Source organism: Herpailurus yagouaroundi, unplaced genomic scaffold (genome assembly GCF_014898765.1).
Source record: "Herpailurus yagouaroundi ecotype Mexico unplaced genomic scaffold, PumYag 210, whole genome shotgun sequence".
Classification (NCBI taxonomy): Eukaryota; Metazoa; Chordata; class Mammalia; order Carnivora; family Felidae; genus Herpailurus; species Herpailurus yagouaroundi.
In genome coordinates this window covers 22,494,539-22,521,122 of record NW_024412441.1, presented here as the reverse complement: position 1 = coordinate 22,521,122, position 26,584 = coordinate 22,494,539, and the positions used below count along the sequence as shown (strand labels likewise).

At 38.9% G+C, this 26,584-nt stretch overlaps 1 protein-coding gene across 4 annotated transcripts in view; it reads right to left on the bottom strand.

The window, feature by feature from the left end:
- TMEM182 (transmembrane protein 182) overlaps positions 1 to 26,547 on the bottom strand; it is a 78,051-nt gene extending 51,504 nt beyond the window's left edge. Inside the window, exons 1-5 of one of the 4 annotated variants that reach the window (XM_040454120.1) lie at positions 26,438 to 26,547; positions 21,255 to 21,459; positions 11,335 to 11,916; positions 9,040 to 9,375; positions 1,562 to 1,665 (exon numbers count right to left, since the gene is read on the bottom strand). In XM_040454120.1, coding sequence (XP_040310054.1) covers positions 1,562 to 1,665; positions 9,040 to 9,233 — 298 coding nt within the window. In that variant the 5' untranslated portion in view covers positions 9,234 to 9,375; positions 11,335 to 11,916; positions 21,255 to 21,459; positions 26,438 to 26,547. Of the gene's footprint in view, positions 1 to 1,561; positions 1,666 to 1,899; positions 2,223 to 9,039; positions 9,376 to 11,334; positions 11,917 to 21,254; positions 21,711 to 26,437 lie in introns of those variants that run through there. The other 3 variants (XM_040454121.1, XM_040454122.1, XM_040454123.1) reach the window with 3 other exon arrangements.
- Positions 26,548 to 26,584: the final 37 nt, after the last annotated feature.

Below are 26,584 nucleotides of genomic sequence, written 5' to 3'. Positions count from 1 at the left end.
CAGATTCAGAGAACTGATGAGTGTGGGGGGGGGGGGGGCGGGCGGAACTCACATCAAGCAGCTCAGGGGACCTGGAAAGTAGATTCATCCAAAACATCTAGTTCATGACATAGTTCAATGCTGGGAATGCCCCTAATATCACCTTAAGATTAAAGGCACTACACTTCATTTATTTTCACAGCCATATTCTCCAGTTCCCAACATGATGCCTAGCACATAGTATTCAAAAAGTAATTGTTTTAAAACTCTAATAAACTTAGATTTACCCATTGTCAGCTCTGATTAATATAAAATGTATTCTATATTCTATTTTTAGGGAAAAGCTGGAAATGATAGGTCATACAAGCTAATAATTTAAATGCATTTTTAGTATTTGGAGAAAACACAAGAAAAAAACTTTTATGTTGTTGGAAAACTTGAAGCTTTCACTGTGTACCCTTTAAGGAGGAGTGAAATATTCTTTCTTTCTCTAAGTCCTTGGCAAAATCTTCCTCTTGCACAGTCTGACTTACTCTGCCAGAGTCTGAATGCTTTTCATTGGCAGATTCCATGCTCATTCTCCTCTCCAAAAGGACTACAAGATAGCTACCAACTATTTCTTGCAAAATCCCATTTCATCATTACTTTCTTCCTTTCACATATGCCAACTTGCTGTCAGCTTGCTTACGTCTTCCAAGATCTCATCTCTTTATTGTATATTATTTTATCATATAATCTTGACTAGTGTGTAAATGCCATATTTTGATATATCACAGGAGTATTGGATAAGGAGACTAATAATTTCAACCTACAATAACCTTGAGGGTAATAAATAGTTCTTTTATTGTTGAATGCAATAAGATAAAAGCTAGTTATTTTCAATGAATTTACTTTCAGAGATTAATATAATATAGGAAATACAGTGAAAAGAATGTACTGTATTTTTAAGAAGCTATTCTACATCAAAAAGGAACTCTCAAGTTTCTATGAGAGAACACAGACATCAGAAGCCAGGCATTTCTTGATAATTCCCACTACCTTGGTTAAAGCCCAAACAGTGTGCTTTCATCCACCGCCGCTGGTAAGTTTGATTAAAAAAAAAAAAAAAAAAAAAAAAAAAGATATTTTTTAACTTTAAAGCCACCAATATAAAATATCTGATCTCTATATCTTAATTTTTAAATTTGACATTTAAAGGGTTGATAGCCAAAAATAAAACTAATTTATTTGCAACACACCAATAACAGACACAGCAATAATAGACAAGAAAAATACTATAGTTAATACCTAGTTTTTTGTTGTTGTTAGGGTAAGTGTATTTTAAATATGAGCAAGGAAACAGAAGATAATTCAGTTTTGCCATAAATATTCAGACCCCTATTTTAGGTTAGAAAATAAAATAATTATTCATATAGCCATTTCTACTTACTGAAAAAGAATCACTTCATGAATCTTTTGAAGACATTCTATCAGGATTCTACAGTTAAGAATCCAATCCTATCTTGTAAGTGATCTATACTAAATAAGAAGCTGCTCATTCTTATTTTAATGACGAGGGGAAATAAAGCTAAATTGCACTTACTGTACCAGAACTTCCAGATACTGGAATCATTCTCTTCCGCAATCCCATTAAACCAACATCTCCAGAAGAATCCTTCATGGTGGAAAGTGACATTCTCTATCTGTACAGAACACAAAGAAAGTAATTTGCCATCAACACAAAGCACATAACCTAAATTATCACATCCAGGAAAATATTACAACAATGGGTTTTATCCCAAATAATGATGGTCAGTAGCTTGCTACCTATCTCTTCTGTGAAGAAATAGGCACTCCACCACTATTCTCTGATTTCAAGAGGATACATAAGGCTACCCTCATCCCTACCAAGTACATCAGTATTTGGAAGAAGAAACGCACATTCTGTTCACCTGAACACTTCCCCACTTCAGTTGCAAGAAGCCAGTAATCCGATCCAAAAGCCACCAAAAAGAGTAAAACCCCCAAAGCACCAAAGAGAGCCCCAAAGAAGATAGCAATATTTAGTCTCATCTTCAAGCCACTGGTTTCCCTTTAAATAAACTTAGAAATTAAAAAAATGGCAGACACGTAGCTTCTCAATTAAAAAAAAAAAATAAGAAAAATAAGAAAGATTTTTCGAGTAGGCAGGATCTTCTTTAGAAGCCTCTCCTAGCTCATGTTTTGGTGACTTCTCACTCGCACCCAGTGGGTGGATTTGTATCCCCTTGGCTCTCCCCTGGAGGGACTCCAGCCCAGCAGCTGAGAATGGCCAGCTATTTTAGGATACTGATTGAGGAGCTGTCTCTCTCCCGTGGGGATCAAAAAATAGCTGACCTTCCCCTGACTGTAGAGAGGAATATCAGGGGCTGGCTAGAATGACCATTTTTGCTGTTGGGTAATCCATAGAAGTGGAAAGAAGATGAAGTGGTATGAAGTCATTGGCAGTATTGGCCCAAAGTCTTAAGTGTCTGAACAAGCTCCTCAGTCTAGAATGACCATTACAACACCAAAGCCAAAGACACTTAAGACTCTCTTTGAAGACAGATAAAGAACAGCTATAAGGAACCACAAAGAGTTTTCTTGGATATAATTAAAGTTGTAATTAATTTCTTAATTCCTTTTGGATACTTTAGGGATACAAAATAATCTGCCGGTCAAGTGGTCTAACGTATCATGGAGTACAGCTCAAGTGTATAACCTAGACATTCAGATGTATACTTAAAAGATCAAGAAAAAAGTAACATAGGCTATTTAAAGTACAAAAAAGTACCTTCATGCTACCCACACTATTGACATAAAAACAGCACTTTCTAGGGGCGCCTGGGTGGCGCAGTCGGTTAAGCGTCCGACTTCAGCCAGGTCATGATCTCACGGTCCGTGAGTTCGAGCCCCGCGTCAGGCTCTGGGCTGATGGCTCGGAGCCTGGAGCCTGTTTCCGATTCTGTGTCTCCCTCTCTCTCTGCCCCTCCCCCGTTCATGCTCTGTCTCTCTCTGTCCCAAAAATAAATAAACGTTGAAAAAAAAAAAAAACACAGCACTTTCTACAGCAGCTCCAATATCTTGTACAAGTTACTCCAAATAACCATCCCTAAAGTGAACCGAAGAAAAACAGAGTCCCAAAGTATATTGTTGTCTGGATTAAGATGAAAGAATCTGGTCTACTCTTTATTTTTGTTTCCTTCGTTTTAAATGTTCAACTTCGTCAAAACATCCTGGATTCTGATATAAACCACCTCATGAATCTATACTTTCTCCATGCCTTATCTCTATTGTTGTTTTCTTTTCATGTCTGAGTATACAAGAGAGTATTTTTAAGTACTTGTGTAGCATTTTAAACTTTGTACTGTCTCTATGGCTACTGTTTTTGGTTTTTCCTTCTAAATATATATTCTCAACAATAATGTGAGTTAGTGCATCTTCTGAAGAGGCATCAGCTCTACCAGCTTCCTTCACCACTTCTGCTTGGTATGGGACAGATCCTTAAATACAGATTCACGGAGGGCAAAAGATGACTCTTCAGTAGGGAGGCAGGGCCTTCGCCAGTTCTGGCTATATGTAGTCAGAGGTACCCGAAGGTCATGAATGGAATTCTAGGTCACAGAATCAGTGGCTGCGAGGGCTAAATGGAATTCAACACAACACCTCAGCTGATTCCTTATCTAATGCTCAAATCTCTTTTGTAAGAACCCCCACGGCATGGAGCCATGCCATCTCTAGCCTGCTGTCTTGAAAGACATCAGGAATGTCCACACGGCCCAACCTTAAGTTCTGCCAAAAGCTGCTTTCCAAAAGTTTCCAGTATTAATCCTATTTGGTCCTCTGAGATTGCATAGCACAGGTGTGCAATCTTCTGTCATGTGACAGAATTTCCTGGTATTTTTCTGATGAAGAAGCAGTCATCTCAAGCCTCCTCAAACCAGAACTGCTACTGGACCCCTAAATTGAGGTCTTTTTCTTCTAAGCTAAACATCCTATTCTTTTAAACATCCCTTAGGTTGGCACAACTCCAAATTTCCCTGTTATTCTGGTTCTTTGCTACAATCTTCAAGGATTTGATTAAAGTGAGGCATAGTATAATCTTCTGCATAGAGCCTAGCACCTGAATACCACCACCTTTCTGATTTGGAGGCTGTGATAAGCAGAATAATAGTCTCCCAAAGATGTCCACACCCTAATCCTAACTGTAATCACATAATCTGTGAATAGGTTATGTGGCAATATCCTGGATTACACAGGTAGGCCCAATCTAATCACATGAACCCTTTAAAGTAGAGAATCTCTTCTAACAGAGTAGGAAGAGAAAGGAACGTGGCAAGAAAAAGAGTCAAAGAGTTGCTGGTTTGAAGGGGTCACAAGCCAAGTAATGTGGCTGGCTTCTAGTGCCTGGAAGAGGAAAGAACAGATTCCCCCTGGGCCCCTCCCCCACTAAGGAAGAAACATAGCTTTACCAACACCTTGATTTGGGAGGTTTCTACCTCTGGAATTGTAGGGATAGTAAATTTGTATTCTTTTAAGTCACCAATTTTTTATTCATTTGTTGCAGCAACAATAAGAGACTAATACAGATGCTATTTGGTAATTAATGCAATATCAGATCAAATTAAGGGTTTTGGGGGGGGTGGGGGGGGAAAATACATCTTGAAGAAGTGCTTATTGAGAACTTGTGAGGGCCCAGGCATTTTGCCAGACATTAAGGTTACAGTACATAGGCCCTGACCTTGAGGAATTCATGCCCTAGTGGGAAAAAATAAATGATTCACTAGAATGAAGTACACAGAGGTTTAATAATGAGCTTTGGGCCAACCTGGACACATTCTCCTCCTTCCCAGCCCACCCCTCTCCCAGCGTCAGTGTGGTTGTGTAGTTGTGGTTGTGTAGTTGTGGTCGTAGACACCAACACTGCTCTTTGGAGAGGAGGAGGAATTTCTTCATGAAGATTTTATTTATTTTATTTATATCCCAAAGGTTTATGGTAGACATCTATGCATCAATACTAAATCTGTAACACACACACATTAACAAACATACACACATACAAACAACTAGATTTTTTTAAGTAAGCAGGAAGGAGTGTGGAACTTTGTCATTGTTATAATTCATCTCAATTTTGGTCTTTGTCACACACAAAAATCATCTTTCTGGATTAGGTCCATCAACTAATGACATTTTCTCACCATTTCTGGTTTATCCAAAAATGCATAAGCATCATTATAAAAATGTGTTTATTAAATCAATTATGAGTAAGCAATCTAATTATTTCCACCATTCATTTGTGTGCATCTATTTGATATCACAGAGTACTTCTCACGTCATGAAACTAAACTGCTTTAGCCCCATTATCCCCAGTGCTTATCACAGTGCTTGACATGCAACAGGCACTAAAATAAAATAAAAATCAATTTGTATTAGGACACTTGGCTGAGATACAAGTCCATGACCTTCTGAGCCATCCAACTGGTAATCTGTCCCAGAAGAAAGCGCCCTGATCTGGCATGGCCTGTTCTTTGTGAAACCTGGAGGGATGGATTTTAGTGGGGTGTGTGTTTCCTCTTTTTGAGAATCTCCATTAGACTCTTACTGATAAATGCAATGAAACTTACTCTCCAGGGGTCAAAACATGTTTCCTTTCTTTAGAAAACTGGACCATTTGCTTGTCATTTGCCACTCCCCTAATTTTGCATGATTCTTAAAATATTTCCAAATACTTTTTTTAAGTTTATTTATTTTGAGAGAGAGCATGAGCTGCGGAGGGGCAGAGAATCCCAAGCAGGCTCTGTGCTGTCAGTGCAGAGCCCAACATGGGGCTTGAACTCACAAACCACAAGATCGTGACCTGAGCCCAAATCAAGAGCTGGATGCTTAACCGACTGAGCCACCCAGGCACCCGTGCAGCTTCCTCAGGTTCTTTCAGCAGCCTGAACAATTGTCCATGCACCAGGAAGACGCCTAAAAAGCTGCTGGGTTCTTATCATCTCCACGGATTTGGGCAGAGGGCCTCTTTTTCCCTTCACACTCTTTTCTGGTGAAAGGCCAAGAGATGAGGAGAAACAGACATACTCAGGCACCAACCCCAACTTGTAATACCCTGTAATAAAACCACTCCATTGCCTATCCTTTAGGTGGATATTGAATCTATTTTTATGTTGATATGATTATCACACTGAATCTGCAAGGCCACAAACCTAAGCATGGTATCTCAGGTTTGATCCTGTGGGAAAGCTGGATTTTCAAAAATGTGAACTGAGGTCAAAAATAACAGCTGATATCCATGAGCATCTACCAGGTAGCAGACAGAAACCTAAGCACATTAAATACCTTGAATACAGGACAACCTTCAGTAGACAGACTATGAAACAACCACTTTCTCTATGGGCGTCCACTCTCTTGAGCAGGAATCTTAGCATCTAAAAGTCTTTTTGGTGGTAGGAGTCAAAGATGGTCTAGGTCACATGAAAGATGGCCAGAGGTAAGCCAAGAGAGATCTGCTTGGAGTCTCACTGCCAAAGGCAATTCTCAATAATTAACGGGTTATGTTTCTACGTTTGGACCCTAGAGGTTACCCCTTTGTTATGATGCTCAATTGTTCTCTGTGCCCCCAAGGCTAAATGAGGAGGCTAGGTGGCTGAGTGCAGACTTAGGACCGGTCCTCCACAATACAACAAACCTGGACACAAGAGCAGGAGCCAGCTCTCCCCCACTGGCAGTTTTCAGAATGAGGATTTCATTGAATTAAGAAGAGTGGGAATTGTCTTTCATAGAAGATGATTTGTGCTTGGGCAAATCACTCAAATCTCTGAGCTTTGGCTTCCCATACGGAAAAACAGGAACAATGCTTCAGAGGATAATTGGGGATATTAGGAAAGAGAACGTGTCAAATGAGTCGGTGGAATACCCACATTAGGTTTCTCTTCTATCCTGACTTTAGCTGAAGACCATTTTTTGATGAAATTTTAAAAAAAAAAATCATAATACAAGATAAAACTCCCTCTGCTAGCATTCCAGATAGGACTCGGGTTTATTTCAACAGACTAACCTCTCAGCAAGTGCCCCTAGCCCTCCCCACACCCATATACATCATTCTCTCCCCTAGGCCACCTGTAGCATTTTTCCAAATCCTTGCCTATCCTGTTCCCTTCTGATTAGAACTCTCTTCTCTTCCACCTGTCTGATGAACTCTTCCTTAATCCACTCAACAAATACATAGCAAGTCCCTACTCTGTGTTACATGTTCTTGTGGGTGTTGAGTACTAGCAGTACTCTCCAAGAAGACTGTATTGTACAACCTATAACACTTTCCCATATTTAATTACACTCTTGTCTTCTATAGGCACTTTTTGCATCCCTGCGTCTTGGGAAAACTTGGGTCAAGACATGTTTCCTCAATGAACAAATTAATAATGAATAAACAAATAAATGAAAGCCCCCCCCCATAAAATATGCCCCATTATTCTTCAAAATGTTATCAAGAATGTTAGCCCCTGTATCTACAGTGCCTTCTTATGAAGACCAGGAGGAAATTTCTGAATACTGAAAGAAGTTGTGTTTCCATAGACCACTGCTGTTATTTTTAATCTTAGAGACACTGTAAATTGTATCCTTTTGATAAATATTTATCAAATGCCTGTTTTAAGGCAGATTGCTGTGTCCCAGAATGATGGTAGTGAATAAAATGTGCTCTCTAACCTCAATGAGCTTATATTCTTATTACACCAAGAGTACTTCTGTCTCCACCCGGGTACCTGGAAAGCTCAGAGACAAATGTACAAAGGTGATGTCCCAGCTTCCCACACCCTTCCCAAGGTGCCTTCCTTAGTTTCCTTCCTGTGTGCCCCTGACTTTCTCTCCCCCACACACTTGTTTAACATGTCATTTTATATATGTTTATGTAAGCTGCTTCAAGTACTTTTGAGAACAACATAAAGAATAAACAAGGAAACAAACATAGACACTTTGTGAAATCAGATGTTAGAAAACATGATGCAACTGCCCCAGCCAAGAAAGCTGGTCTGGTTTTATTGTTCCATTCGAAAAGCTCCCTGAACTCTTTGGTCATCCCTGCCTTTTTCCTCTCATCCTGATCGTTCTACTGTCACAATTTCATTTGGAGAGCCTCCTGACTTTGTGGAAATAACTTTCCTTTTAGAGTCTTTTGTCACTTAAAGAAATTGACAAAAACCTTTTTAATTTTTTTAATTAAAAAAAAGTTTAAAAATCAACCTTCTAAAATCTAGAGTATAGGAAGATCATTAGCACTCCAAGTTAGGGTGGTAAGTTTCCTTCTTGTTTTTTACAAGTTAAATAAAACTTGACAGCCAAAGACTGGACAACTAAACAATGGAAGGCTTTGATCCACTATTTTGATCAAATGTCTTTTTTTTTTTTAAGTTAACTGTGTTTTTTTTTCAATTGGTAAATACACTGAAACTTAGCAGAAATCTCAAGTCGTGATAATGAGCAAACATTCTTTTTTCTAAGGTCATAATTTCTAATCCTGATACTGTAATACTCTTAATTATCTCAAAATATCTAATTAAACTAAGCATTTTGAAAACAAAATTAATTCTGGTTCACTTTAGCTTAAAAATATTCAAGAATGACAATACCTAGGCCCTAAAAATGGTAAACAAATTTGTAAAGAAATATGGGCCAACTTCAGAGATATTGTGAGTTTGGTTCTAGACCATGGCAATGAAATGAACAAATAACACAATAAAGCAAGCCAAATGAACTTTTTGGTTTCCCAGTTCGTATAAAGGCATGTTGCACTATATTGTGGTCTTGTAACTGCGCAAGAGCATCATGTCTAAAAATACAATGTACATACCTTAATTAAAAGATACTTCATTGCAGGGTGCTTAGGTGGCTCAGTTGGTTGAGCATTTGACTTCAGCTCAGGTCATGAACTCACAGTTGGCGAGTTCCAGCCCCGCTTCAGATCCTTTGCCCCTCTCTTGCTCTTTCCCCCTCCCCTGCTCACACTCTCTCAAAAATAAATAAAACATTAAAAAAATATGCTGACATATGCTGATCATTATCTGGGATTTCACATCGTGGTTATCTTTTAAGTAAGTTGGAGGGTCTTGTCCCCATGTTGATGGCTGCTGACTGATCAGGGTGGTTTGCTGTAGGCAATTTCTTAAAATAAGACAACAATAAAGTTTGCCACTGGGATTGATTCTTCCTGTCACAAGTGATTTCTCTGTAGCAGGCGATGCTATTTGATAGTATTTCATCCAGAGTAGAACTTCTTTCAAAACTGGAATCCAGCTTCTCAAACTGCGGCTGTTGCTTTATCAACTAATTTTATGTGATATTCTAAGTCCTTTGTTGTCATTTCAACCATCTTCACAGTATCTTCACCAGGAGTAGATTCATCTGGAAAAAACAACAAAACAAAACAAAACAAAACAAAACAAAACAAACACTTTCTTAGTTCATCCATAAGAAGCAACTCCTCATCCATCAAAGTTTTATCATGATATCATGATATTGCAAAGTTTTATCATTGATATACAATTCAAGTATAATAATAATGAAAACGTTTGAAAGATTGTGAGAATTACCAAAATCTGACACAGAGACATGCAGTGAGCAAATATTATTGGAAAAATGGCACCAACAGACTTATTCGATGTAGGGTTGCCACAAAGCACCAATTTGTAAAAAAACACCATGTCGTTAAAGCACAATAAAGTATACTCCAATAAAACCAAGTATGCCTGTATATAAATCAAACTCTCACAAACTTCTATAGACTGAGAATCCATTTTCCAAAAAAAAAACTGGAATGGTTTTCTAGAGACTTGGGGTTGAATTCTTTTTTGTCATGGAATAATATAGACCCACAATATTTATCTGCCATTCAAAAACCTCTGAAAACCAAAAGCTGTTATTTTATTTTATTTTTTATTTTATTTTATTGCAGAAGTATGACTGTGTTTGATTACAGGGCTCCCCAGCTTACAATGGGGGTATTAGGTAATATATAACATATTACTTTTCCAAAATCCCCAAAATTATGACTTCTTTTTTTTTTTATTTTTTTTTTTCAACGTTTATTTATTTTTGGGACAGAGAGAGACAGAGCATGAACGGGCGAGGGGCAGAGAGAGAGGGAGACACAGAATCGGAAACAGGCTCCAGGCTCTGAGCCATCAGCCCAGAGCCTGACGCGGGGCTCGAACTCACGGACCGCGAGATCGTGACCTGGCTGAAGTCGGACGCTTAACCGACTGCGCCACCCAGGCGCCCCCCCAAAATTATGACTTCTAAACACATCTGGCCCTAAGGGTTACAGTAACGGACTGTGGGACCACAGCCCTAAACATAAGACAACAGACCTGAAACATCAATTGCTTCCCTATGATCATTATTGAAACAGATTGTTACTGCCAGTGAAACATTGCCATCCGTCTCTGTGACTCTACTGACCTTTTTAAGTTCTGTTTTTATAATGGTTCTTGGTTCCTGTGTGTGTTCCTCCTGACTACTCTCCCATCCACCAAGATGACAACAGGACCACATCCTGTAGTTTTAAGAGATTATTCACAGGCCTTCTCATCTTACACATAGTATGTAACAACAAATAAACTCACTGGACATTATTAGTGGTTCTGTTTTTGTTTACTGCTACACCCCCACCAGCTTGAGGTAGGTGCTCGGGAAAAACTTAACTAACCAAATAAATAAGCCAGCAATCTTATGGAGGTGAACTGAATTGGGTTGAACACTGCCATCTGCTGGCCACAGGTAAAATTTGCATTCTCTGGTCCACTATGGTCAGTTGTGGGAATTTTTATATAATACAAATATTCTATAATACAAATACAAGATTCGCTATTTTCACAATAGTATTTGATGCTGATCAGCCTTTACTAAGATGGGTCCACCAAAGTACCAAGGCCCTGATGAACAGCCTACACTGAACGCAACTGCAGCAAGATCCATTGCCTCACTCACCTCAATAATTTAGGCAGTTAGTATTCCATTAAATCGAGAGCTACTTACTTACTTACACAAGTAACTCACACAAAGGGGATTATATTACAACGACATCCTTTACTTTGAAAGGGAGTTCACTATCTAGCTTCATAGAGCTCCATAAGGAACTCTATTAGTGAACTTAAGTGCATCAGCTCCTGAAAGAGGTAAAAAACTGAGAACTCATTTGTTAAAAACCTGCCTTCAACTGCAATCAAAACATAATAAACAATTTCAAAAACAAAACAGTGAACTAAAGGGGAAATATTTTTGATTTGTAAAACTAGAAATCAAACAGATATAACTTATCAGAATGTATCTATTATACAAATATACATCTTAAAGAATTGCTACCTTGAATTTACTCATCCCTTTGTTTCCTTGCAATTCTCTCTTGAAGGTACATGCTACACACCACATGCCAGAAACCTGTGAATAAAAAGTTTCCCTTCTCCTGTCCCTCAGTTGTGAAAGTGCTTTCCATGAATCTTGTGTGCCATGATTTGAATCTTCATACAGAGAAAGACATGTTTGTCTCGGCTCTGGGGTGTGTTGCCTTGTCCTTCCACACCGTGGCCACTGGTCTTCTTTCTCAGTAAAAATGAAGATGGTCTTTTCATTCCCACTTCAGATGACTTTCCCAAAGCAAGACGCTCAAATGGGCTCAGCGTCTGCAAGCCAGTTCTGTGTCCCAAAGGAAAGACAATCCAATCCAGGAGTAAGAGAGTGCAGGATGGGGAGACACATCCATGTGACCTTTGTGCTACCAAGTCTCAAAGAGGAGAAATAGCTGGTGTTGCATTGGTGTGAAAATACAGTCAGAAGCTGTCCAGGGAGAGGCCACTGTCTGCAGCACTGTTAAAGGTGCTGGTGGTTTCTGCATGGAGGGCTGCACAGACTTCTCTTCATGTTTTGCTCAGCCAAGTCCTTTAAGTTCTGTAGATTTAATTCCATAGGAAGTATGGGGTAAGCACTTGAAAATCAGGACATATCAGGATACTCAAATAACACAACAGCTAAATAACAAAAATGACCACAGTGACAAATTAATAGCACCCAGCACTTACGTAGTGCTGGCTTTGTTCTAAGCACCGTTCTAAGTGCTTATTAACGCATTTAAACTTCACAATAACCCACTGTAATAAGTGGTATGATTTCCCCTATTTTATCAATAAGGAAACTGAGGCATCTCTCCATGGCAGGGTTTCTTATTATGCTAGTTTGTGTGCCCCCCAAAATTCATATGGTGAATCCTTAACCCCATTGTGACTTTCTTTGGATATAGTACTTGTTAGGAGGTAATTAGGATACAATGAGGTCATGAGGGTGGGATCCTAAAGTGTTACCCCAGAACATAAAACTAAAGCCAGGAGTTAGATGCTCTTTGCAGACTGCAGTTCAATAGCAGTTGTCAAAGAATTAAAGCAATGTAAAAAAAAAAAAAAAAAAAGGAGTAAGTTCCATTTTCATCTTGGAAGTGTAGAAACTGGAAGGAACATTTGTTTTCCTTGAAGAAAACATTGTTTTCTACAAACAAAAGGTTAGACAAACTTTAAATGAATAGCTTTTCTTGAACCCATGAGAGAATTGAGATCTCAGGTAAACAACTAACCAATCTGTATCTCTTGGGAAAGACACGTGCCTCCAGGAAGAAAAAGGACCCATGCATATATAGTGGATCATGCTGAGTGGCATGTAAGTTAGCTACAAATTCCTTATGAATTGCTACAGGCCAAGTGTGGCTAGCATAAAGATCTACCCATACACAGGGGGATTCCTATCAATTTGTTTCCATCAACAAACTCTTCCAGGTATTTCCAAAGACTGGGGAGAATCTCCATCCTCTCCTACCTCAGTATTGCCTGAGACATCAGAAAAGTAGCCACTGCGAAACTCTACTGACAATTCTCCCGTGGAACAAAAGCCTAAATCCGAATGGAGAAGAGCAACAAAATTGTCACCTTAGGGCATTAGAGAAAACCCTTTGTAGCTGAGAAAAACAAAAGGGTTTTTTGTGTGTGTGTGTGTGTGTGTGTGTTGTGTGTGTGTGTGTGTGTGTGTGTGTGTGTTTTAAGCAAGAAAAAAAAAAGAGGTAAAAAGAAAGGAAGGAAAGAAGGAAGCAAAGAAGAAACTTTACCCCAAGAGAGAAGCAGGAGTAAGTAGAGTGTGCAGGATTGATAGAACAGTGAGGATATTCTGCATGATAGTATAATGCTGGATACATGCCTTTATGCATTTGTCCAAACCCGCAGACTGTACAACACAAAATGTAAACCATGGGCTTCGTGTGACCATGATGGGTCAATGCAAGTTCATTGATTATAACAAATATAAACTGTGGCACAGGATACTGATAATAGGGCAGGCTCTGCGTGTGTGGAGGCAGGGGATATGTAGGAACTTTTTATGTTCCATTTATTTTTTCTATTAACCTAAAACTGATCTGAAAAATAAAGTCTATTAAAGAAATCTCTCTCCCTAAGTGAGGAACTAGAATATGTGGTGTCAGGCCTAGCATACAGCAGAATGAAAATGTGAACACTTGTGAAGGCCACACCCCAAGCCTCAGGTTCACAGAGCCTGGCTAAGACATAGTCAGAACATCAGAGAATGCTCCCCTCCCCTGCCAGCCACCCACAAGCTAACACGCGTCCAAGTAGAAATAACAGTGGAATATACCTAGGAATTCCAAGAGAAATATGCTCTCTGAGGGACCGTGCAAAGCTGGCCAAGAGGACAGCAGATATAATAGGAAAACCCTCTAGCAAACTATGTGGAATTTCAGGTAGCTCTAGAGTAGTGTTTCCTAACTTTGGCACTACTGACATTATGTGCTGGATCATTTTTTGTTGTGGGTGCCGTCCTGTGAGGTGCAAGATGTTCAGCATTATCTCTGGTCTCTACTCACCAGAGGCTAGTAGCAATAGTCCCAGGCAGTCCCAAATGTCCCCCAGAAAGCAAAATCATCCTCAGCTGAGAACCCCTGCACTCAAGACCATGAAGTCTATGGTAAAGAGAGGGTAACCAGCAAAGTAATTACTGAGGGTAACTGGGCAACAACAAACTTCCAGCTCAGTCAAGCTCCTGACTAGATTAACACACACCTTCACACTGAAGGATCAGCAGAAGGAAAGTTGTGCTCACCTCCAAGTATATAAGCAAAATGCACATATATATTTATATTTATCTCACTAACCAGTGTCCTATACAACATGCCAAGCATTTAACAAAAATATTACAGGACATGTGAAAAGCAAGAAGAAAATGGAGCCTGAGTTCCACTTCCAAAGTGGCAGCTTGAGGAGCTCCATGGACCCATTCCCCAATAACACAAGCATAACTGGTAAAAGCTATTTAAAACACTCAACCATTTACAGTCTGAGGAAATTGTCCTAAAGGACAATTACATAAACCAATGTAGAAACATTTAGTCAAAAATCTACTAAAAATTTGATACAAACAGCAAGAGTTCTTGACATTTGAGACATGGCCCACCCCCTTCCTCCCCTTCTCACAAAATACACAAAAATTTAATTCACTATGGATCAAAGGCCTAAACTGAAGAGCTGACCTATAAAGTTCTTAGAAAAAAAGTGAGCATAAATATTCATAACCATGGATTAGGCAAATCATTTTAGATATTACAACAGAAGCAAAAGCAATTAAGAGACAAAAAATAAACTGGACATCCTCAAAGTTAAAAACTATTGTTCATCAAAGAACACTATCAAGAAAGTGAAAAGACAACCTGTAGAATAGGATATTAATAATACACATATCCACACGGAGATATAATAATAATCCATATAAGAGATTTACATCTAGAATATATAAGGAACTTTTACAATTCAATGATAAAAAGACAACCCAATTTAAAAATGGACAAAGTACCTGAACAGACATTTCTCCAAACAAGATATGCAAACAGCAAAAAGGCACATAAAAAGATGCGCAACAGTGTTGACCATGAGGAAAATGTAAATCCACACAACTACCATTAACTAATAAATGTTTGAGGACATGGAGAAATTAGAACTTCGATCCACTGCAGGTGGTAATATAAAACAATATAGCCACTTTTGAAAACAGTTTGACAGTTCTTCCGATGTTTAAACATAGAGTTACCACGAGCAATTCTACTTCAAGAAAAACAGAAACATGTATATACACAAAAATTTGTACACAAATGTTCATAGCAGTATTAAACCTGTATTATCCCCAAATTGGAACAAACCCAAATGTCTATTAATCAATGAATGGATAAATAAAATGTGGTCTATCCACACAATGAATGTCATTGGCATCCATGCTACCATAAGGACAAACCTTGAAATCAATATTAATAGAAGCTAGTCACAATGGAACACATATTGCATAATTCTACTTATTATGAAATGTCTAGAATAGGCAAATACATAGAGGTAGAAAGTAGATTAGTAGCCTCCTGGGGCCTAGGAGGGTTGGGGATTTGCAGGGTGATGTCTAAGATGTACAGGTTGTCTTACTAAGATGTAAGTAAGTTTTGTGTTTTTAAATTTATGTATTTATTTTGAGAGAGAGAAGGAAGAGCAGGGGAGGAGCAGAAAGAGAGGAGAGAAAGAATCCCAATCAGGCTCCTTTCTGTCAGTGTGGAGATCGTCCCACGAGCCACTGAGATCATGACATGAGCTGAAATCAAGAGTCGACCTCTTAACCAATTGAGCCACCCAGACATCCCTAACCTAAAATTGATTGTGGTGATGACTGCACTATCCCATGAGTATTCTAAAAGCTCTTCAATTGTAGGTGTTAAATAGGCGAATGGTATAATATGTGAATTACCTTTTAAGAATGTTGTTTTAAAGAAAAAACAAAGTCTGAAGAGACAAAATGATCATCATAACCAAGCCCAGACATAACCCAGATGTTGAATCTATCATAATAAGGAATTAAAATAACAGATAAATATGTTAAAGATTATAATGGAAAAGGTAGACATTTAAGACTTGATATACATCTTCAGCAGAGATATGTAAACTATAAGACAGAAATGAATGCAAATCTAGACATCAAAACACAGTAGATGAAGACTGCCTTTATCAAATTCATCAGCATACGAAACACAGCCAAGGAAAGAAACATTGAACTTAAAGACAGATCAATAGAGATTACCCAAGTTGAAACGCAAAAAGAAAAAAGAGAAAAAAATAATAAACAGAACACACCATTCAAAGTCTGATGGGCAATAATAAATGGGTCTATGTATCACTGGAGTCCCAGCAGTAGAAGACAGAGAATGGGGCAGAAGAAATATTTGAAAAATAATGGCTGAGAATTTTCCTAAATTGGAGATATACCAAACAACAGATCCAAGAAACTCAGAGAATATCAAGCAATATTAATACCAAAATAGAAAAAAAAAAAATAGACCTACCGTATTCAAACTGCTGAACATAAAAGACAAAGATAAAAATCCTAAAGGCAGCCACAGAAAAGAAGGCAAATTACCCAGAGGTTGAAGAGTTACAACAACTTTTCATTAGAAAACACAAGGGATGAAAAAACATGGAGTGAAATCTTTTAAGTGCTGGAAGAAGAAAAACCCACATGCCATACCAGAATTCTATACTTTTTAAAAGTGAAGGAAAAGGGGCCCCTAGGTGGCTCAGTCGGTTGAGCCTCTGACTCTTGATTTTGGCTCAGGTCATGATTTCACAGTTCTTGAGTTTGAGCCCTACATCTGTGCTGACAGTGCAGAGCTGCTTGGGATTCTCTCTCTCTCTTCCCCTCCCCTGCTTGCGCGCTCTCTCTCTCAAAATAAATAAATACATAAACAAACAAACATGAAAGAAACAAGCAAACAAACACGGGAATGTACTGTGAAATCCATTCAATAGGGTTTCTCAAAAACCTATGAACAGGATTCTAAGGGATGAAGTAAAATTTTAAAGGTGAGACAAACAAAAAAGTTCTACTCCTTGAATATGTTCAGAGTTAGAAATCCACTGGCAACAGGTCTACTTAAAGGGCATTTGGCTAAAAGGTGAAGTATGTGAGAAGTTACCATAAATCCCCTTGGCTAAATTCCTCAGGGTATGATTGATCTAAAGGTAACAAATGTCAAGAAGCACCTTGAGAATATGTAGGAGATAAATTCAGAAGAGGATCATTTAAAATAAGTAAAGTGATAATGGGGCACCTGGATAGCTGTCAGTTAAGCATCCAACTTCAGCTCAGGTCATGATCTTGCAGTTTGTGGGTTCAAGTCCCACATTGGGCTTTGTACTGACAGTGCTCTCTTTCCCTCTCTCTCTCTCAAAATAATAAACTTTTTAAAAAGTTAAGTTTAAAAAATAAGTAAAAGGAAGGAAAGTTTTAAAAAGTTTAACAAATAAATAAAAAGGAAGGAAAATCAAGCCTTTTCATACAATATAGAGAATTCAGTGCCAGCAGACCTACATTTATAAGAAATGTGAAAGGACGTTCTTCAAGAAAAGAGAATGTGACATGGATTAGAAAATTGGTTCCAAAGAAAGAAATTAAAATTGTTCTTCCTTTAGTGTCCTAAAATGTTAAGCTTAGATTGTTGATTTTAGATCTTTCTTCGGATACATGCATTGAATGTTACAAATTTCCCTCTGAGTGCCACAATTGTTCTATTTCACAATTCTGAGAAGTTGCATTTTTATTTAGTTGAAAATATTTTTTAATATCTTGTAAGACTTCATCTCTGACCCATGTGCTACTTAAAAGTATGTTGTTAGGGGTGCCTGGGTGGCTCAGTTAAGCGTCTCTTAACTTTGGCTCAGATCCTGATCTCAGTTCGTGGGTTTGAGCCATGTCAGGATCTGCGCTGACAGTATGGAGCCTGCTTGGGATTCTTTCTCTCTCCTTCTCTCTCTGCCCCCACTCCCTTGAAATAAATAAATAAACTTAAAAAAATGTATGCTGTTTATTTTCAAGGGTGTTGAAAATCTGGTAATTTTGTTATCAATTTCTAGTTTAAATCCATTGTGCATACTTTTTTATTTTTCTAAAGTTGTTAAGGTATATATTAAGGCCCAGAATGTGGCCTCTTGGTGAATGTCAATGCAAACCTGAGATGAATGGGTATTCTGCAATGCTAGATGAAGTATTTCATAAATGTCAATTAAATTCCCTTGAATGTCGTTGTTGTTCTTTGGTTTTCTGCATTTTTAATATACAGCTCATGTAGGGTTTTTAGTACTTATCCTGCTTGGTGTTCTCTGAGTCTTTTGTGGTATGGTCTCTGTCATCCATTTTGGGAAATTCTAGACCATTGTTACTTCAAATAATAATTCTCTTTCTTCTTCCTCTGGTATTCCAATTATGCATATCACATACTTTTTGAAATTGTCCCAACGGTCTTCAATATTCTGATATATTTTTAAAATTCATTATTTTTTTATCTTTGCTTTTCACTTTGGGCATTTTTTATTGACCTATCTTCAAACTCAAGGATTCTTTCCTGAGCTGAGTTCAATCTACTGATAAGCACATCAAAGGCAATCTTCATTTCTATTATAATGTTCTTGATTTCTATCATTTCCTTTCAATTCCTTTTTAGAGTTTTCATCTCTGCTTGCCTTGTCCCTCTGTTCTTGCATGTTGTCTACTTTCCATAAGAGTCCTTAATGTATTAATCATAGTTACTTTAAGTCCTCTGATAATTATAAGGCCTGTGTCATACGTGAGCCTAGTTCTGACGCTTGTCTCTTCAGACTGTTCATTCTTGCCCTTTAGCATGCATTTTAAATTTTTGTCAAAAGCCAGGCATGTACGTATTGGGGAATAGAAGCTCAAGTGATTAGGCTTTTAAAGTGAGGTTTTATATTAATGTTGCTAGGAATTAGGCTGTATTTAATGTGTTTATGGCTGTAAGTTCCAGAGGCTGTAAGTTCCCGTGGTTTTTTTTGTTTGTTGTGTTTTTCCTGCTATATTTGGGTTTCCTTAGAAAGTCCTTAAATAGGGTGTATGTCTTACATGTTTCGCAGTTGTAATGCACTCTTACTGAAGGTTTGTTGATATTTTCATAAGGTGTAGGAGAGGGAAAACATTCTATAACCTTATGATTAAATCTCAATGCTTTAGTGGGTTTGAGTCTTTGGATTATGACTTTTGGAAGCATATGTTGGCCCCCCTTTCTTTCCCCCTCCTTTTGTGTGAAATAAAATGTTAGAGGGTGCTAGAGTTGTTTAATTGTCCTTTTTCAAGTCAGATAAGGCTCTGGTAGCTTACCTTAGATAATAAACCTTTGTTATAGACAATACCCTCAGTGTATTTCAAAATGGTTAATTTTCCTGTGTTAATTTTTAAATTTTCTCCTCTCCCTGCTGAAAACATACAGGGACTTTTCTCAAATCCTCACCATAAAAATCTGGCGTGGAGCTTCTGTTGGTAAATACCATGAGAGTATGGGTATCCCTGAGACTGGGCCCCCAAGATTTAACTCTCATGCCAGTCAACTGTCAACCTCCAATAATTCATCAAAATTACAATGGAAGTGTTCCTGCAGGTTACTAGTTCCAGCAACTTCTGCTGGTATTAACCTGTGTCTGTATTAGGCTCTCTCCAGATTCCCAGGTGATGGCTTACCCTGTGACATCAATTTTCAGATGTCTCCATTAAAAGTTATTTGTTTCAATTTCTCCATATTTTTTTACTTATGGTAAGAATGGAAGTGTCAACTTCCAAGCTCTTTACATGTTGGAGGTGAAACAAGAGTTCTGTGAAATCTTTACATGAATGAAATCCTACGTGTATTCCTTTTCATCTTATCTCTTCAGTCAGCATAATTATTTTGAGATTCATCCATATTGTGGTATGAATTCATAGTACCTTATTGCTAAGCAGAACTCTACTGTATGGATTTACCACAATTTGTTTAGCAAGTTCACCTTTTGATGGATAGATTGTTTCCAGTTTGTGGCTACTACAAATAAAGTTTGTATGGACATCTGTGTACAAAACTCATTTGGATATACACTCTCATATATACTGTGTAAATATCTCAGAGTATAATTGAAGTATACATGGTAGGTGTATGTTTAACTGTTTAACTTTTTAAAGAAATTGCCCATCTCTTTCCAAAATGGATGTGGCATTTCATATTCCCATTGGAATTATTATTCCATATCCCTCCAACTCTTTTCATCTGTAGCCATTCTAATGTCAGGCAGTTGTGTTTCAATGTAGTATACTACAAATGAGAGTAATATCTTAACAATATTCAGTCTCCAGTTCATGTTCATGGTATATCTCTCCATTTATTTAGGTCCATTTTCATATCTCTCAGTGTATAGGTCTTTGTTGGGTGTTAAGTTTGATCTTATGCAATTTAAAAATTAAGTTAGCCTATTACCATTTCACAGATGCCAACAAAGGACATGAGACCCCTGCATAAGAGACAAAATACTTTATTACTCATGACGCAACAAACAGCAAAAACACCAGCATGTTTATGCCAATTTCTCTTGCTTCCATATTTCAGGAGAGTGATGCAGCAGACCCATATGGATTCCACACAGATAGTGTTTTTTAATCACAACTCAGAAACACTCAGCTTGTTGGTAAGGACAAAGTAAGCTTTACCTTTGATAAGTGAAAGGACATTACCTCATCTTTCAAGGTTACCAACTGTATAATCAGCTCTGAGAAAATGACACAAATGAAGGAATGGTGGGGTGCCCAGGTGGCCCAGTCGGCTGAGTGTCTGACCTTGGCTCAGGTCATGATCTTGTGGTTCGTGAGTTCAAGCCCTACATCAGGCTTGCTGCTGTCAACATGGAGCCTGCTTCAGATCCTCTGTCTCCCTCTCTATCTGCCCTCCCCTGCTCGTTCTCTCTCTCTGTCTCTTAAAAATAAATAAAGCATTTTTAAAAATAAAAAAATAAAAAAAAGAAAAGAAAGAAAAGAATGGTTAGAGGTTTACCACCTTGGTGTGCCCACTAAGAAGCACAGGAATTCAACAGGTCCAAAGAGGATTTCTCTCTGCACATTTTTAGTCAACTTTATCCTTATTTCATATTTAATGTTTTCCTAACGATTTTCTTTTTAAACTCTAGTTTCTAATTATTCATTGCTAGGATATATAAAGAAAATTCCTTATTTGTACATTGACCTTGTATTTTGTAATCTCATTAAGCTTTTAGTTCTAGTAGATTTCTTACAGACCTCTTAGTATTTTCTATATAGATGACCAGGTGGTCTATGACATATAGACAGTTTTATTTCTCTCTATAACAAATTTGGATGTCTTTATATCTTCTACTTACCTATTGCCCTTGGTTGAGACACTGATGAAACTCACTGGGAAGCCACCAGGAGTGTGTCCGTGGAAATGGCTAGGAAATTACTTGCTATGGCACCTGGGAGGTTCACCTGGAAACCAGCTGGGATGTCAGTGGAATTTGCTGCTTGCATTGGTGGCACTGAAACTTGCTGGGGCTAAGCACCAGTAGGTATTTCATACTCTTTTGGCTGCCACATACCACAGGAACAAGAAGAGAGAAAAGCACATTAGTCCCTCAGCACCTTCTACTAAAAAAGATTAACATTAGACCATCTAGTAAAGGAGAAATTTTGACAGGGTTCTGCTCTAGTATCACAGAGCAGGACAATTATATGTATATTTGGGTTTGGAACTGAGATCAATCAATAATTTTGTCCATCCTTTGTCCAAATACATCCTTCCATTCATATTTCAGTTTCCATATGATTTTCCACCTAACAAAAAGGACACAGTCTCAATATTCACTGTATCTATTTAATTTTTTTTTCAACATTTATTTATTTTTGGGACAGAGAGAGACAGAGCATGAACGGGGGAGGGGCAGAGAGAGAGGGAGACACAGAATCGGAAACAGGCTCCAGGCTCTGAGCCATCAGCCCAGAGCCGGACGCGGGGCTCGAACTCACGGACCGCGAGATCGTGACCTGGCTGAAGTCGGACGCTCAACCGACTGCGCCACCCAGGCGCCCCATCACTGTATCTATTACTGACTATATTAATTGCTCCCCAATTTTAGTCACAATCACATTGAATATTATGCTACCTAAAGACTAAATTGCAAGGTTAACCTCCATCACTCACATATATAATTATCCTTGGAAGAAGAAGACAGAAGGATAGCATATACAAATAATCATAACAGTCCTCACATCTGTAACTGGACATAAGGTCATAGTTGATATATCTATGGCTTTCTTCTTTGTGTCCTATATCTTTTTTTTTAACTTTGAAAATATTTTTAAAAGTTTATTTATTTTGAGAGAGAGGGAGGGCACAAGTGGGGAAGGGGCAGAGAGAGAGAGAGAAGAGAGAGAATCCCGAGCAGGCTCCACACTGTCAGCATAAAGTCTAACACAGGGCTCGATTCTATGAACCATGAGACCATGGACTGAGCTGAATTTCACTTGCCCTCTGCTAAAACATCAACTGGTCAGAGTTATTCACTTCATGGAATGATGCAAGTAATGATTCTGTAATAGTTCTATTTTTGTTTGTTTGTATGTTGTGTGGTTTTCTACATACAGTCTTTCTTCATGCCATTGTACAACAACCCAATTTTTCCTTGGTAATCAGAATCGGTCAATCACTCTAGCCAGTAGAATAACCCCTTCTTCTTCCTGGGTTAGTGGCATAAGGCCAAAGTGGCCAGGTGGTGGTCTCATCTTCTAATTCAACAGAACCTTTGTGAGGTCCCATAGTGGAAGCATTGCCCTCTTAGGATCAAAGACCTCAAAACACAGGGTTCAAAGTAGCTGAGATGGCACTAATGAACTAAGTGAGTTACTAGGTGCAAGTGAGAGGAGTTATTCCCACTTTCACAATTTGATTCCTAAACTATGTCTTCTGGATATGGGGGAGACAGCACCATATAATGGTCTCTAATTCAAAGCATATACTATATGCTTTAAGACAGAACTCCATTCTTTTAGGGTATCTAACACTGTAATTGAACCTTCAATAAGACATTATTTATTCAATTAGGCCAGCCTCTTCTTGGCGATGTGATATGTGCTAAGATCAGTGAATTCAATAAGGATGACCCCATTGCTTTACTTCCTTGGTAGTGAAACAAGTACACTGATCAGGAGCAATACTATGTGAAATACCACAAAGGAAGAGAAGATATGCTGTGAGGCCATGGACAGTGGTGTTGTCAGAAGCATCATGAACAGAGAAGGCAAATACGTACGTAGCATATCAGTTTATTCCACTAAGGATCAATCTCTGCACCTTCCATAATAAGAGAGTTCTGATAACGGTCAATCTTACAGCAGACTGATCCCCCAGGGAATGGTAGCATAGCGGGAATTAAATGTTGGTCTTTGCTGTTGGCATATCAGGCATTGAAGATGCACTGAAGAGTAAAACCATGCTACTGAGCCTGTGTATAGCCTCCATCTCTGCAACTCTTGCTACTTTGTCATGGACGCTTTCTTCTAGGGTTTTTATGGTTTCATGTCTCACATTTAGATCCTTAATCCATTTTGAGTTTATTTTTGTATGTAGTGTAAGAAAATGATCCTGTCTCATTCTTCTGCATGCAGCTGTCCCAAGGGACAACATTTTAAGCAGACCTTTCAAAGGATAACAGGCCTGCTATGTTAACTCTTCTCTGCACAGTAGTTAGGGTAGTTAGGTGACAGATGGGCACTAAGTCTCTAACGATCTCCCCTGGTAAACATTTCATACGTGTCATAACTCACAGCTGGAGAAATTAATTATATCCTGTGTGACTCCACTGGGATAGGACACTTGGAGGTTCGTTACTATTTTCCTTTAGACTTTGTCCCATGCAAGTCACTTTGCTGATTTTGCTTTGTGTCATTTTCCTGTAATAAATCTCAGCTATAGGTGTATGACTATATACTGAGTCTGATGAGTTGTCCTAGAAAATCACTGCATCAAGTATACAGTACTCAGGATTACCAGTACAGCTCCATTTTTACTGATGGTGCACAGTGGCATTTTGAGCTCCGATGAATTAGTGTCAATCTGAAGCCAGTGTCTAATAATTCTCCAAAGATCTGGGTATTTCCTTTTTCATAATTCCCATTCTAATAACAGTTGCAGGCTCCACAGGGGAAAGTTTGGAGGAAGACTTATGGTATATACTCATGCGAATGCTTCAAGATTCCACCTAAGGTTACCTAGACTCCCCTTGAGTCAAGGGGCTCTGTTTGTGAATTGATTTGTGTCTAGTATTGGGTAAGAGGCTGTGATTCTCCTATAGCAAATCAAGTTAGGATTTTGGGTACCAAATCTAGAGTTTTTTCTGTTATATAACACAAGCAATACTCTAGTAGGTTATTTCATTCCTAGGGATATTATAGTCAACTAGCCATAGTAAAAGATTCCTGAAGGCCAAGGCATTCTGATCACTGGTACAGGTTACCTCTTACAGTAAATGTGCCCACCTTGTCTTTGATGTCAAAGTGGTGCCATCTGGCCTCTAATAATCTGGGATCTTATTACCTCTGTTTAAACTAGGGATATCACCTCAAAAGCAGTATCACCCAGAGCTACACCCAGCCTACAAAAGAGAACAATCACAAGCCTCTTCAAGAATATTAAGTGTGGGGCTCTTGGGTGGCTCAGTCAGTTAAGCCTCTGACTCCAGCTCAGGTCATGATGTCACGGTTCATGGGTTCGAGCCCCATGTCAGGCTCCATGCTGACAAAGCAGAGCTTGCTTGGGATTCTCTCTCTCTTCATTCTCTCTGCCTCTCCCGGAGTCATGCTTTGTCTCTTTCTCAAAATAAATAAACTTAAAAAAAAAAAAAAAAAAAAAAAGAAAGAAAGAATGTAAGTGCTTCTCCCACTAACATAGTCTTCAATGCCTAATTAAGGTAGTGCCTTCCAGGCATTCTTATGGGATGTATTTGGGGGTTAGGCATGCAGGTCATACATCATAAATCCACTGTAACACTCTTATTTTCTCAAGCTTTGGACTCCCTTCTTCATATTATGCCAGGAAACCTCTGACATCCCAAGATAATCAAATTATGCCAAGAAACCTCTGAGTCCATGTTTCAGTCAACCAACCAGTTAAGCTATGAAAGCCACCTCTGGCTCTCCAAAGCAAACACATTCCATCTGGAACCTAGTAAGTGCATTCCTATTGGTGAATTCTGCCTAATCTAGTGTTATAGTCTTCCCTCCTTAATCTGACACACTTAAAATTTTCTACCCTATACATTTCCAAGGTATGCTGATTATATATTAGCAGTCTTTCAATTCTTTTGCTGTGTAAGCAATTTTCTCTGAGGTCATAGTATCTACCTGCCCCCTGGAGTATGCTGAGATTTTACCCTCATTATCTATCTAGAGAAAAGTGAGTGGTTTCGATGGGTCTTGAGAAACAGGAGTATTCCTCTTCAAAGCACCTACCCCAGATGGGTTAACCACGCAAACTTCAGGAAGCACAGGGAGGCTAGTTTCCTTGGATACAAGAAGGCAAATTACTTCTAGAGGCAAAGAAGGCTCAGAGTGACTTGGGTGGGGGGGCTCAAGCTTTTCAGATTCATCTGGTTCCAACCACATATCTCCAGTCTAAATTTCAGTATCTCATTCTTTCCTAAACGGTGCCCTTTCACACGACAAACTTTGCAAGATCAAATCCAACAGATGTAGCCATTTAGCAACCTGCACAACTAAATTAAGATTTTTCATCAAAATCTCAGACCGAGAGAGGAGTAGGAACTGAAATAAGTTCCTAATAAGAGGGGCTAATAACCATAATTAATATTAAGTACTTACCATATGTCAGTCCCTGTGCCAAGTGATCAATATACACACTATTTGGCGTCATGCACTGCTTAATTCCTTTCATTGCACTCAAAATAAAACCTTAAAGCTCTGCCAGGGCCTTTTAGGTCCTGAATGATCGATCCTGCCTCCTGCTTATCTCCCTGATTACTCAGTTTGTTCAGAAAGTTTCCGCCATATATATATATCTCAACTTTCTCAGTCCACATGCCACCTCTCCCAAGCTTCCAAAAGAGCAGCTCACTCCCGGCCTTAGTTTTCATCTGGAAACAGGGCCTTTCTTCTACCACTTGTCACCGTATTATTTTATTTATCGTGTTCTTCTCTTGTTTATTGTATGTTTCTGATTTATCACGTTTATTCATTACATGCTTATTATTAATTATTCCAGGCAACTGTAACCTCCCCTCGGGCTCAGGAAGCATTTGCAGGATCCTCACAGCTCTCTGAGATTAGTCTACATTATTTCCGCTGCTTTTCCAACGGGCAAGCCGAAGTTTGGAGGGGCCAGAGGAACCTACTCCACGTCACTCAGAGGCCACTAGAGCCTAAGTCTTGAGTCTCCCAGGCTGGGCAGCCGCCACCCGGGGCGGGGGGGGGGGGTGGCGGAGGGGGGCATACTCTTTGGTGAAGCTCTTTACTGAACCCTCCCGTCCATGGAAACATAAAGCATCCTCATTACCACAACAAAGCTGGCGCGTCTCTCACGCTCCACAGGCGCACGCCGTCAGCTCCGCGTCCCGGGCCCAAACTGCGGCTGCGCACGGGGCCCGCCTCTCCCGGACCACCGCCGCGCAGCCTCGTGGAGCTACCCTCTACGCAGGCGCAC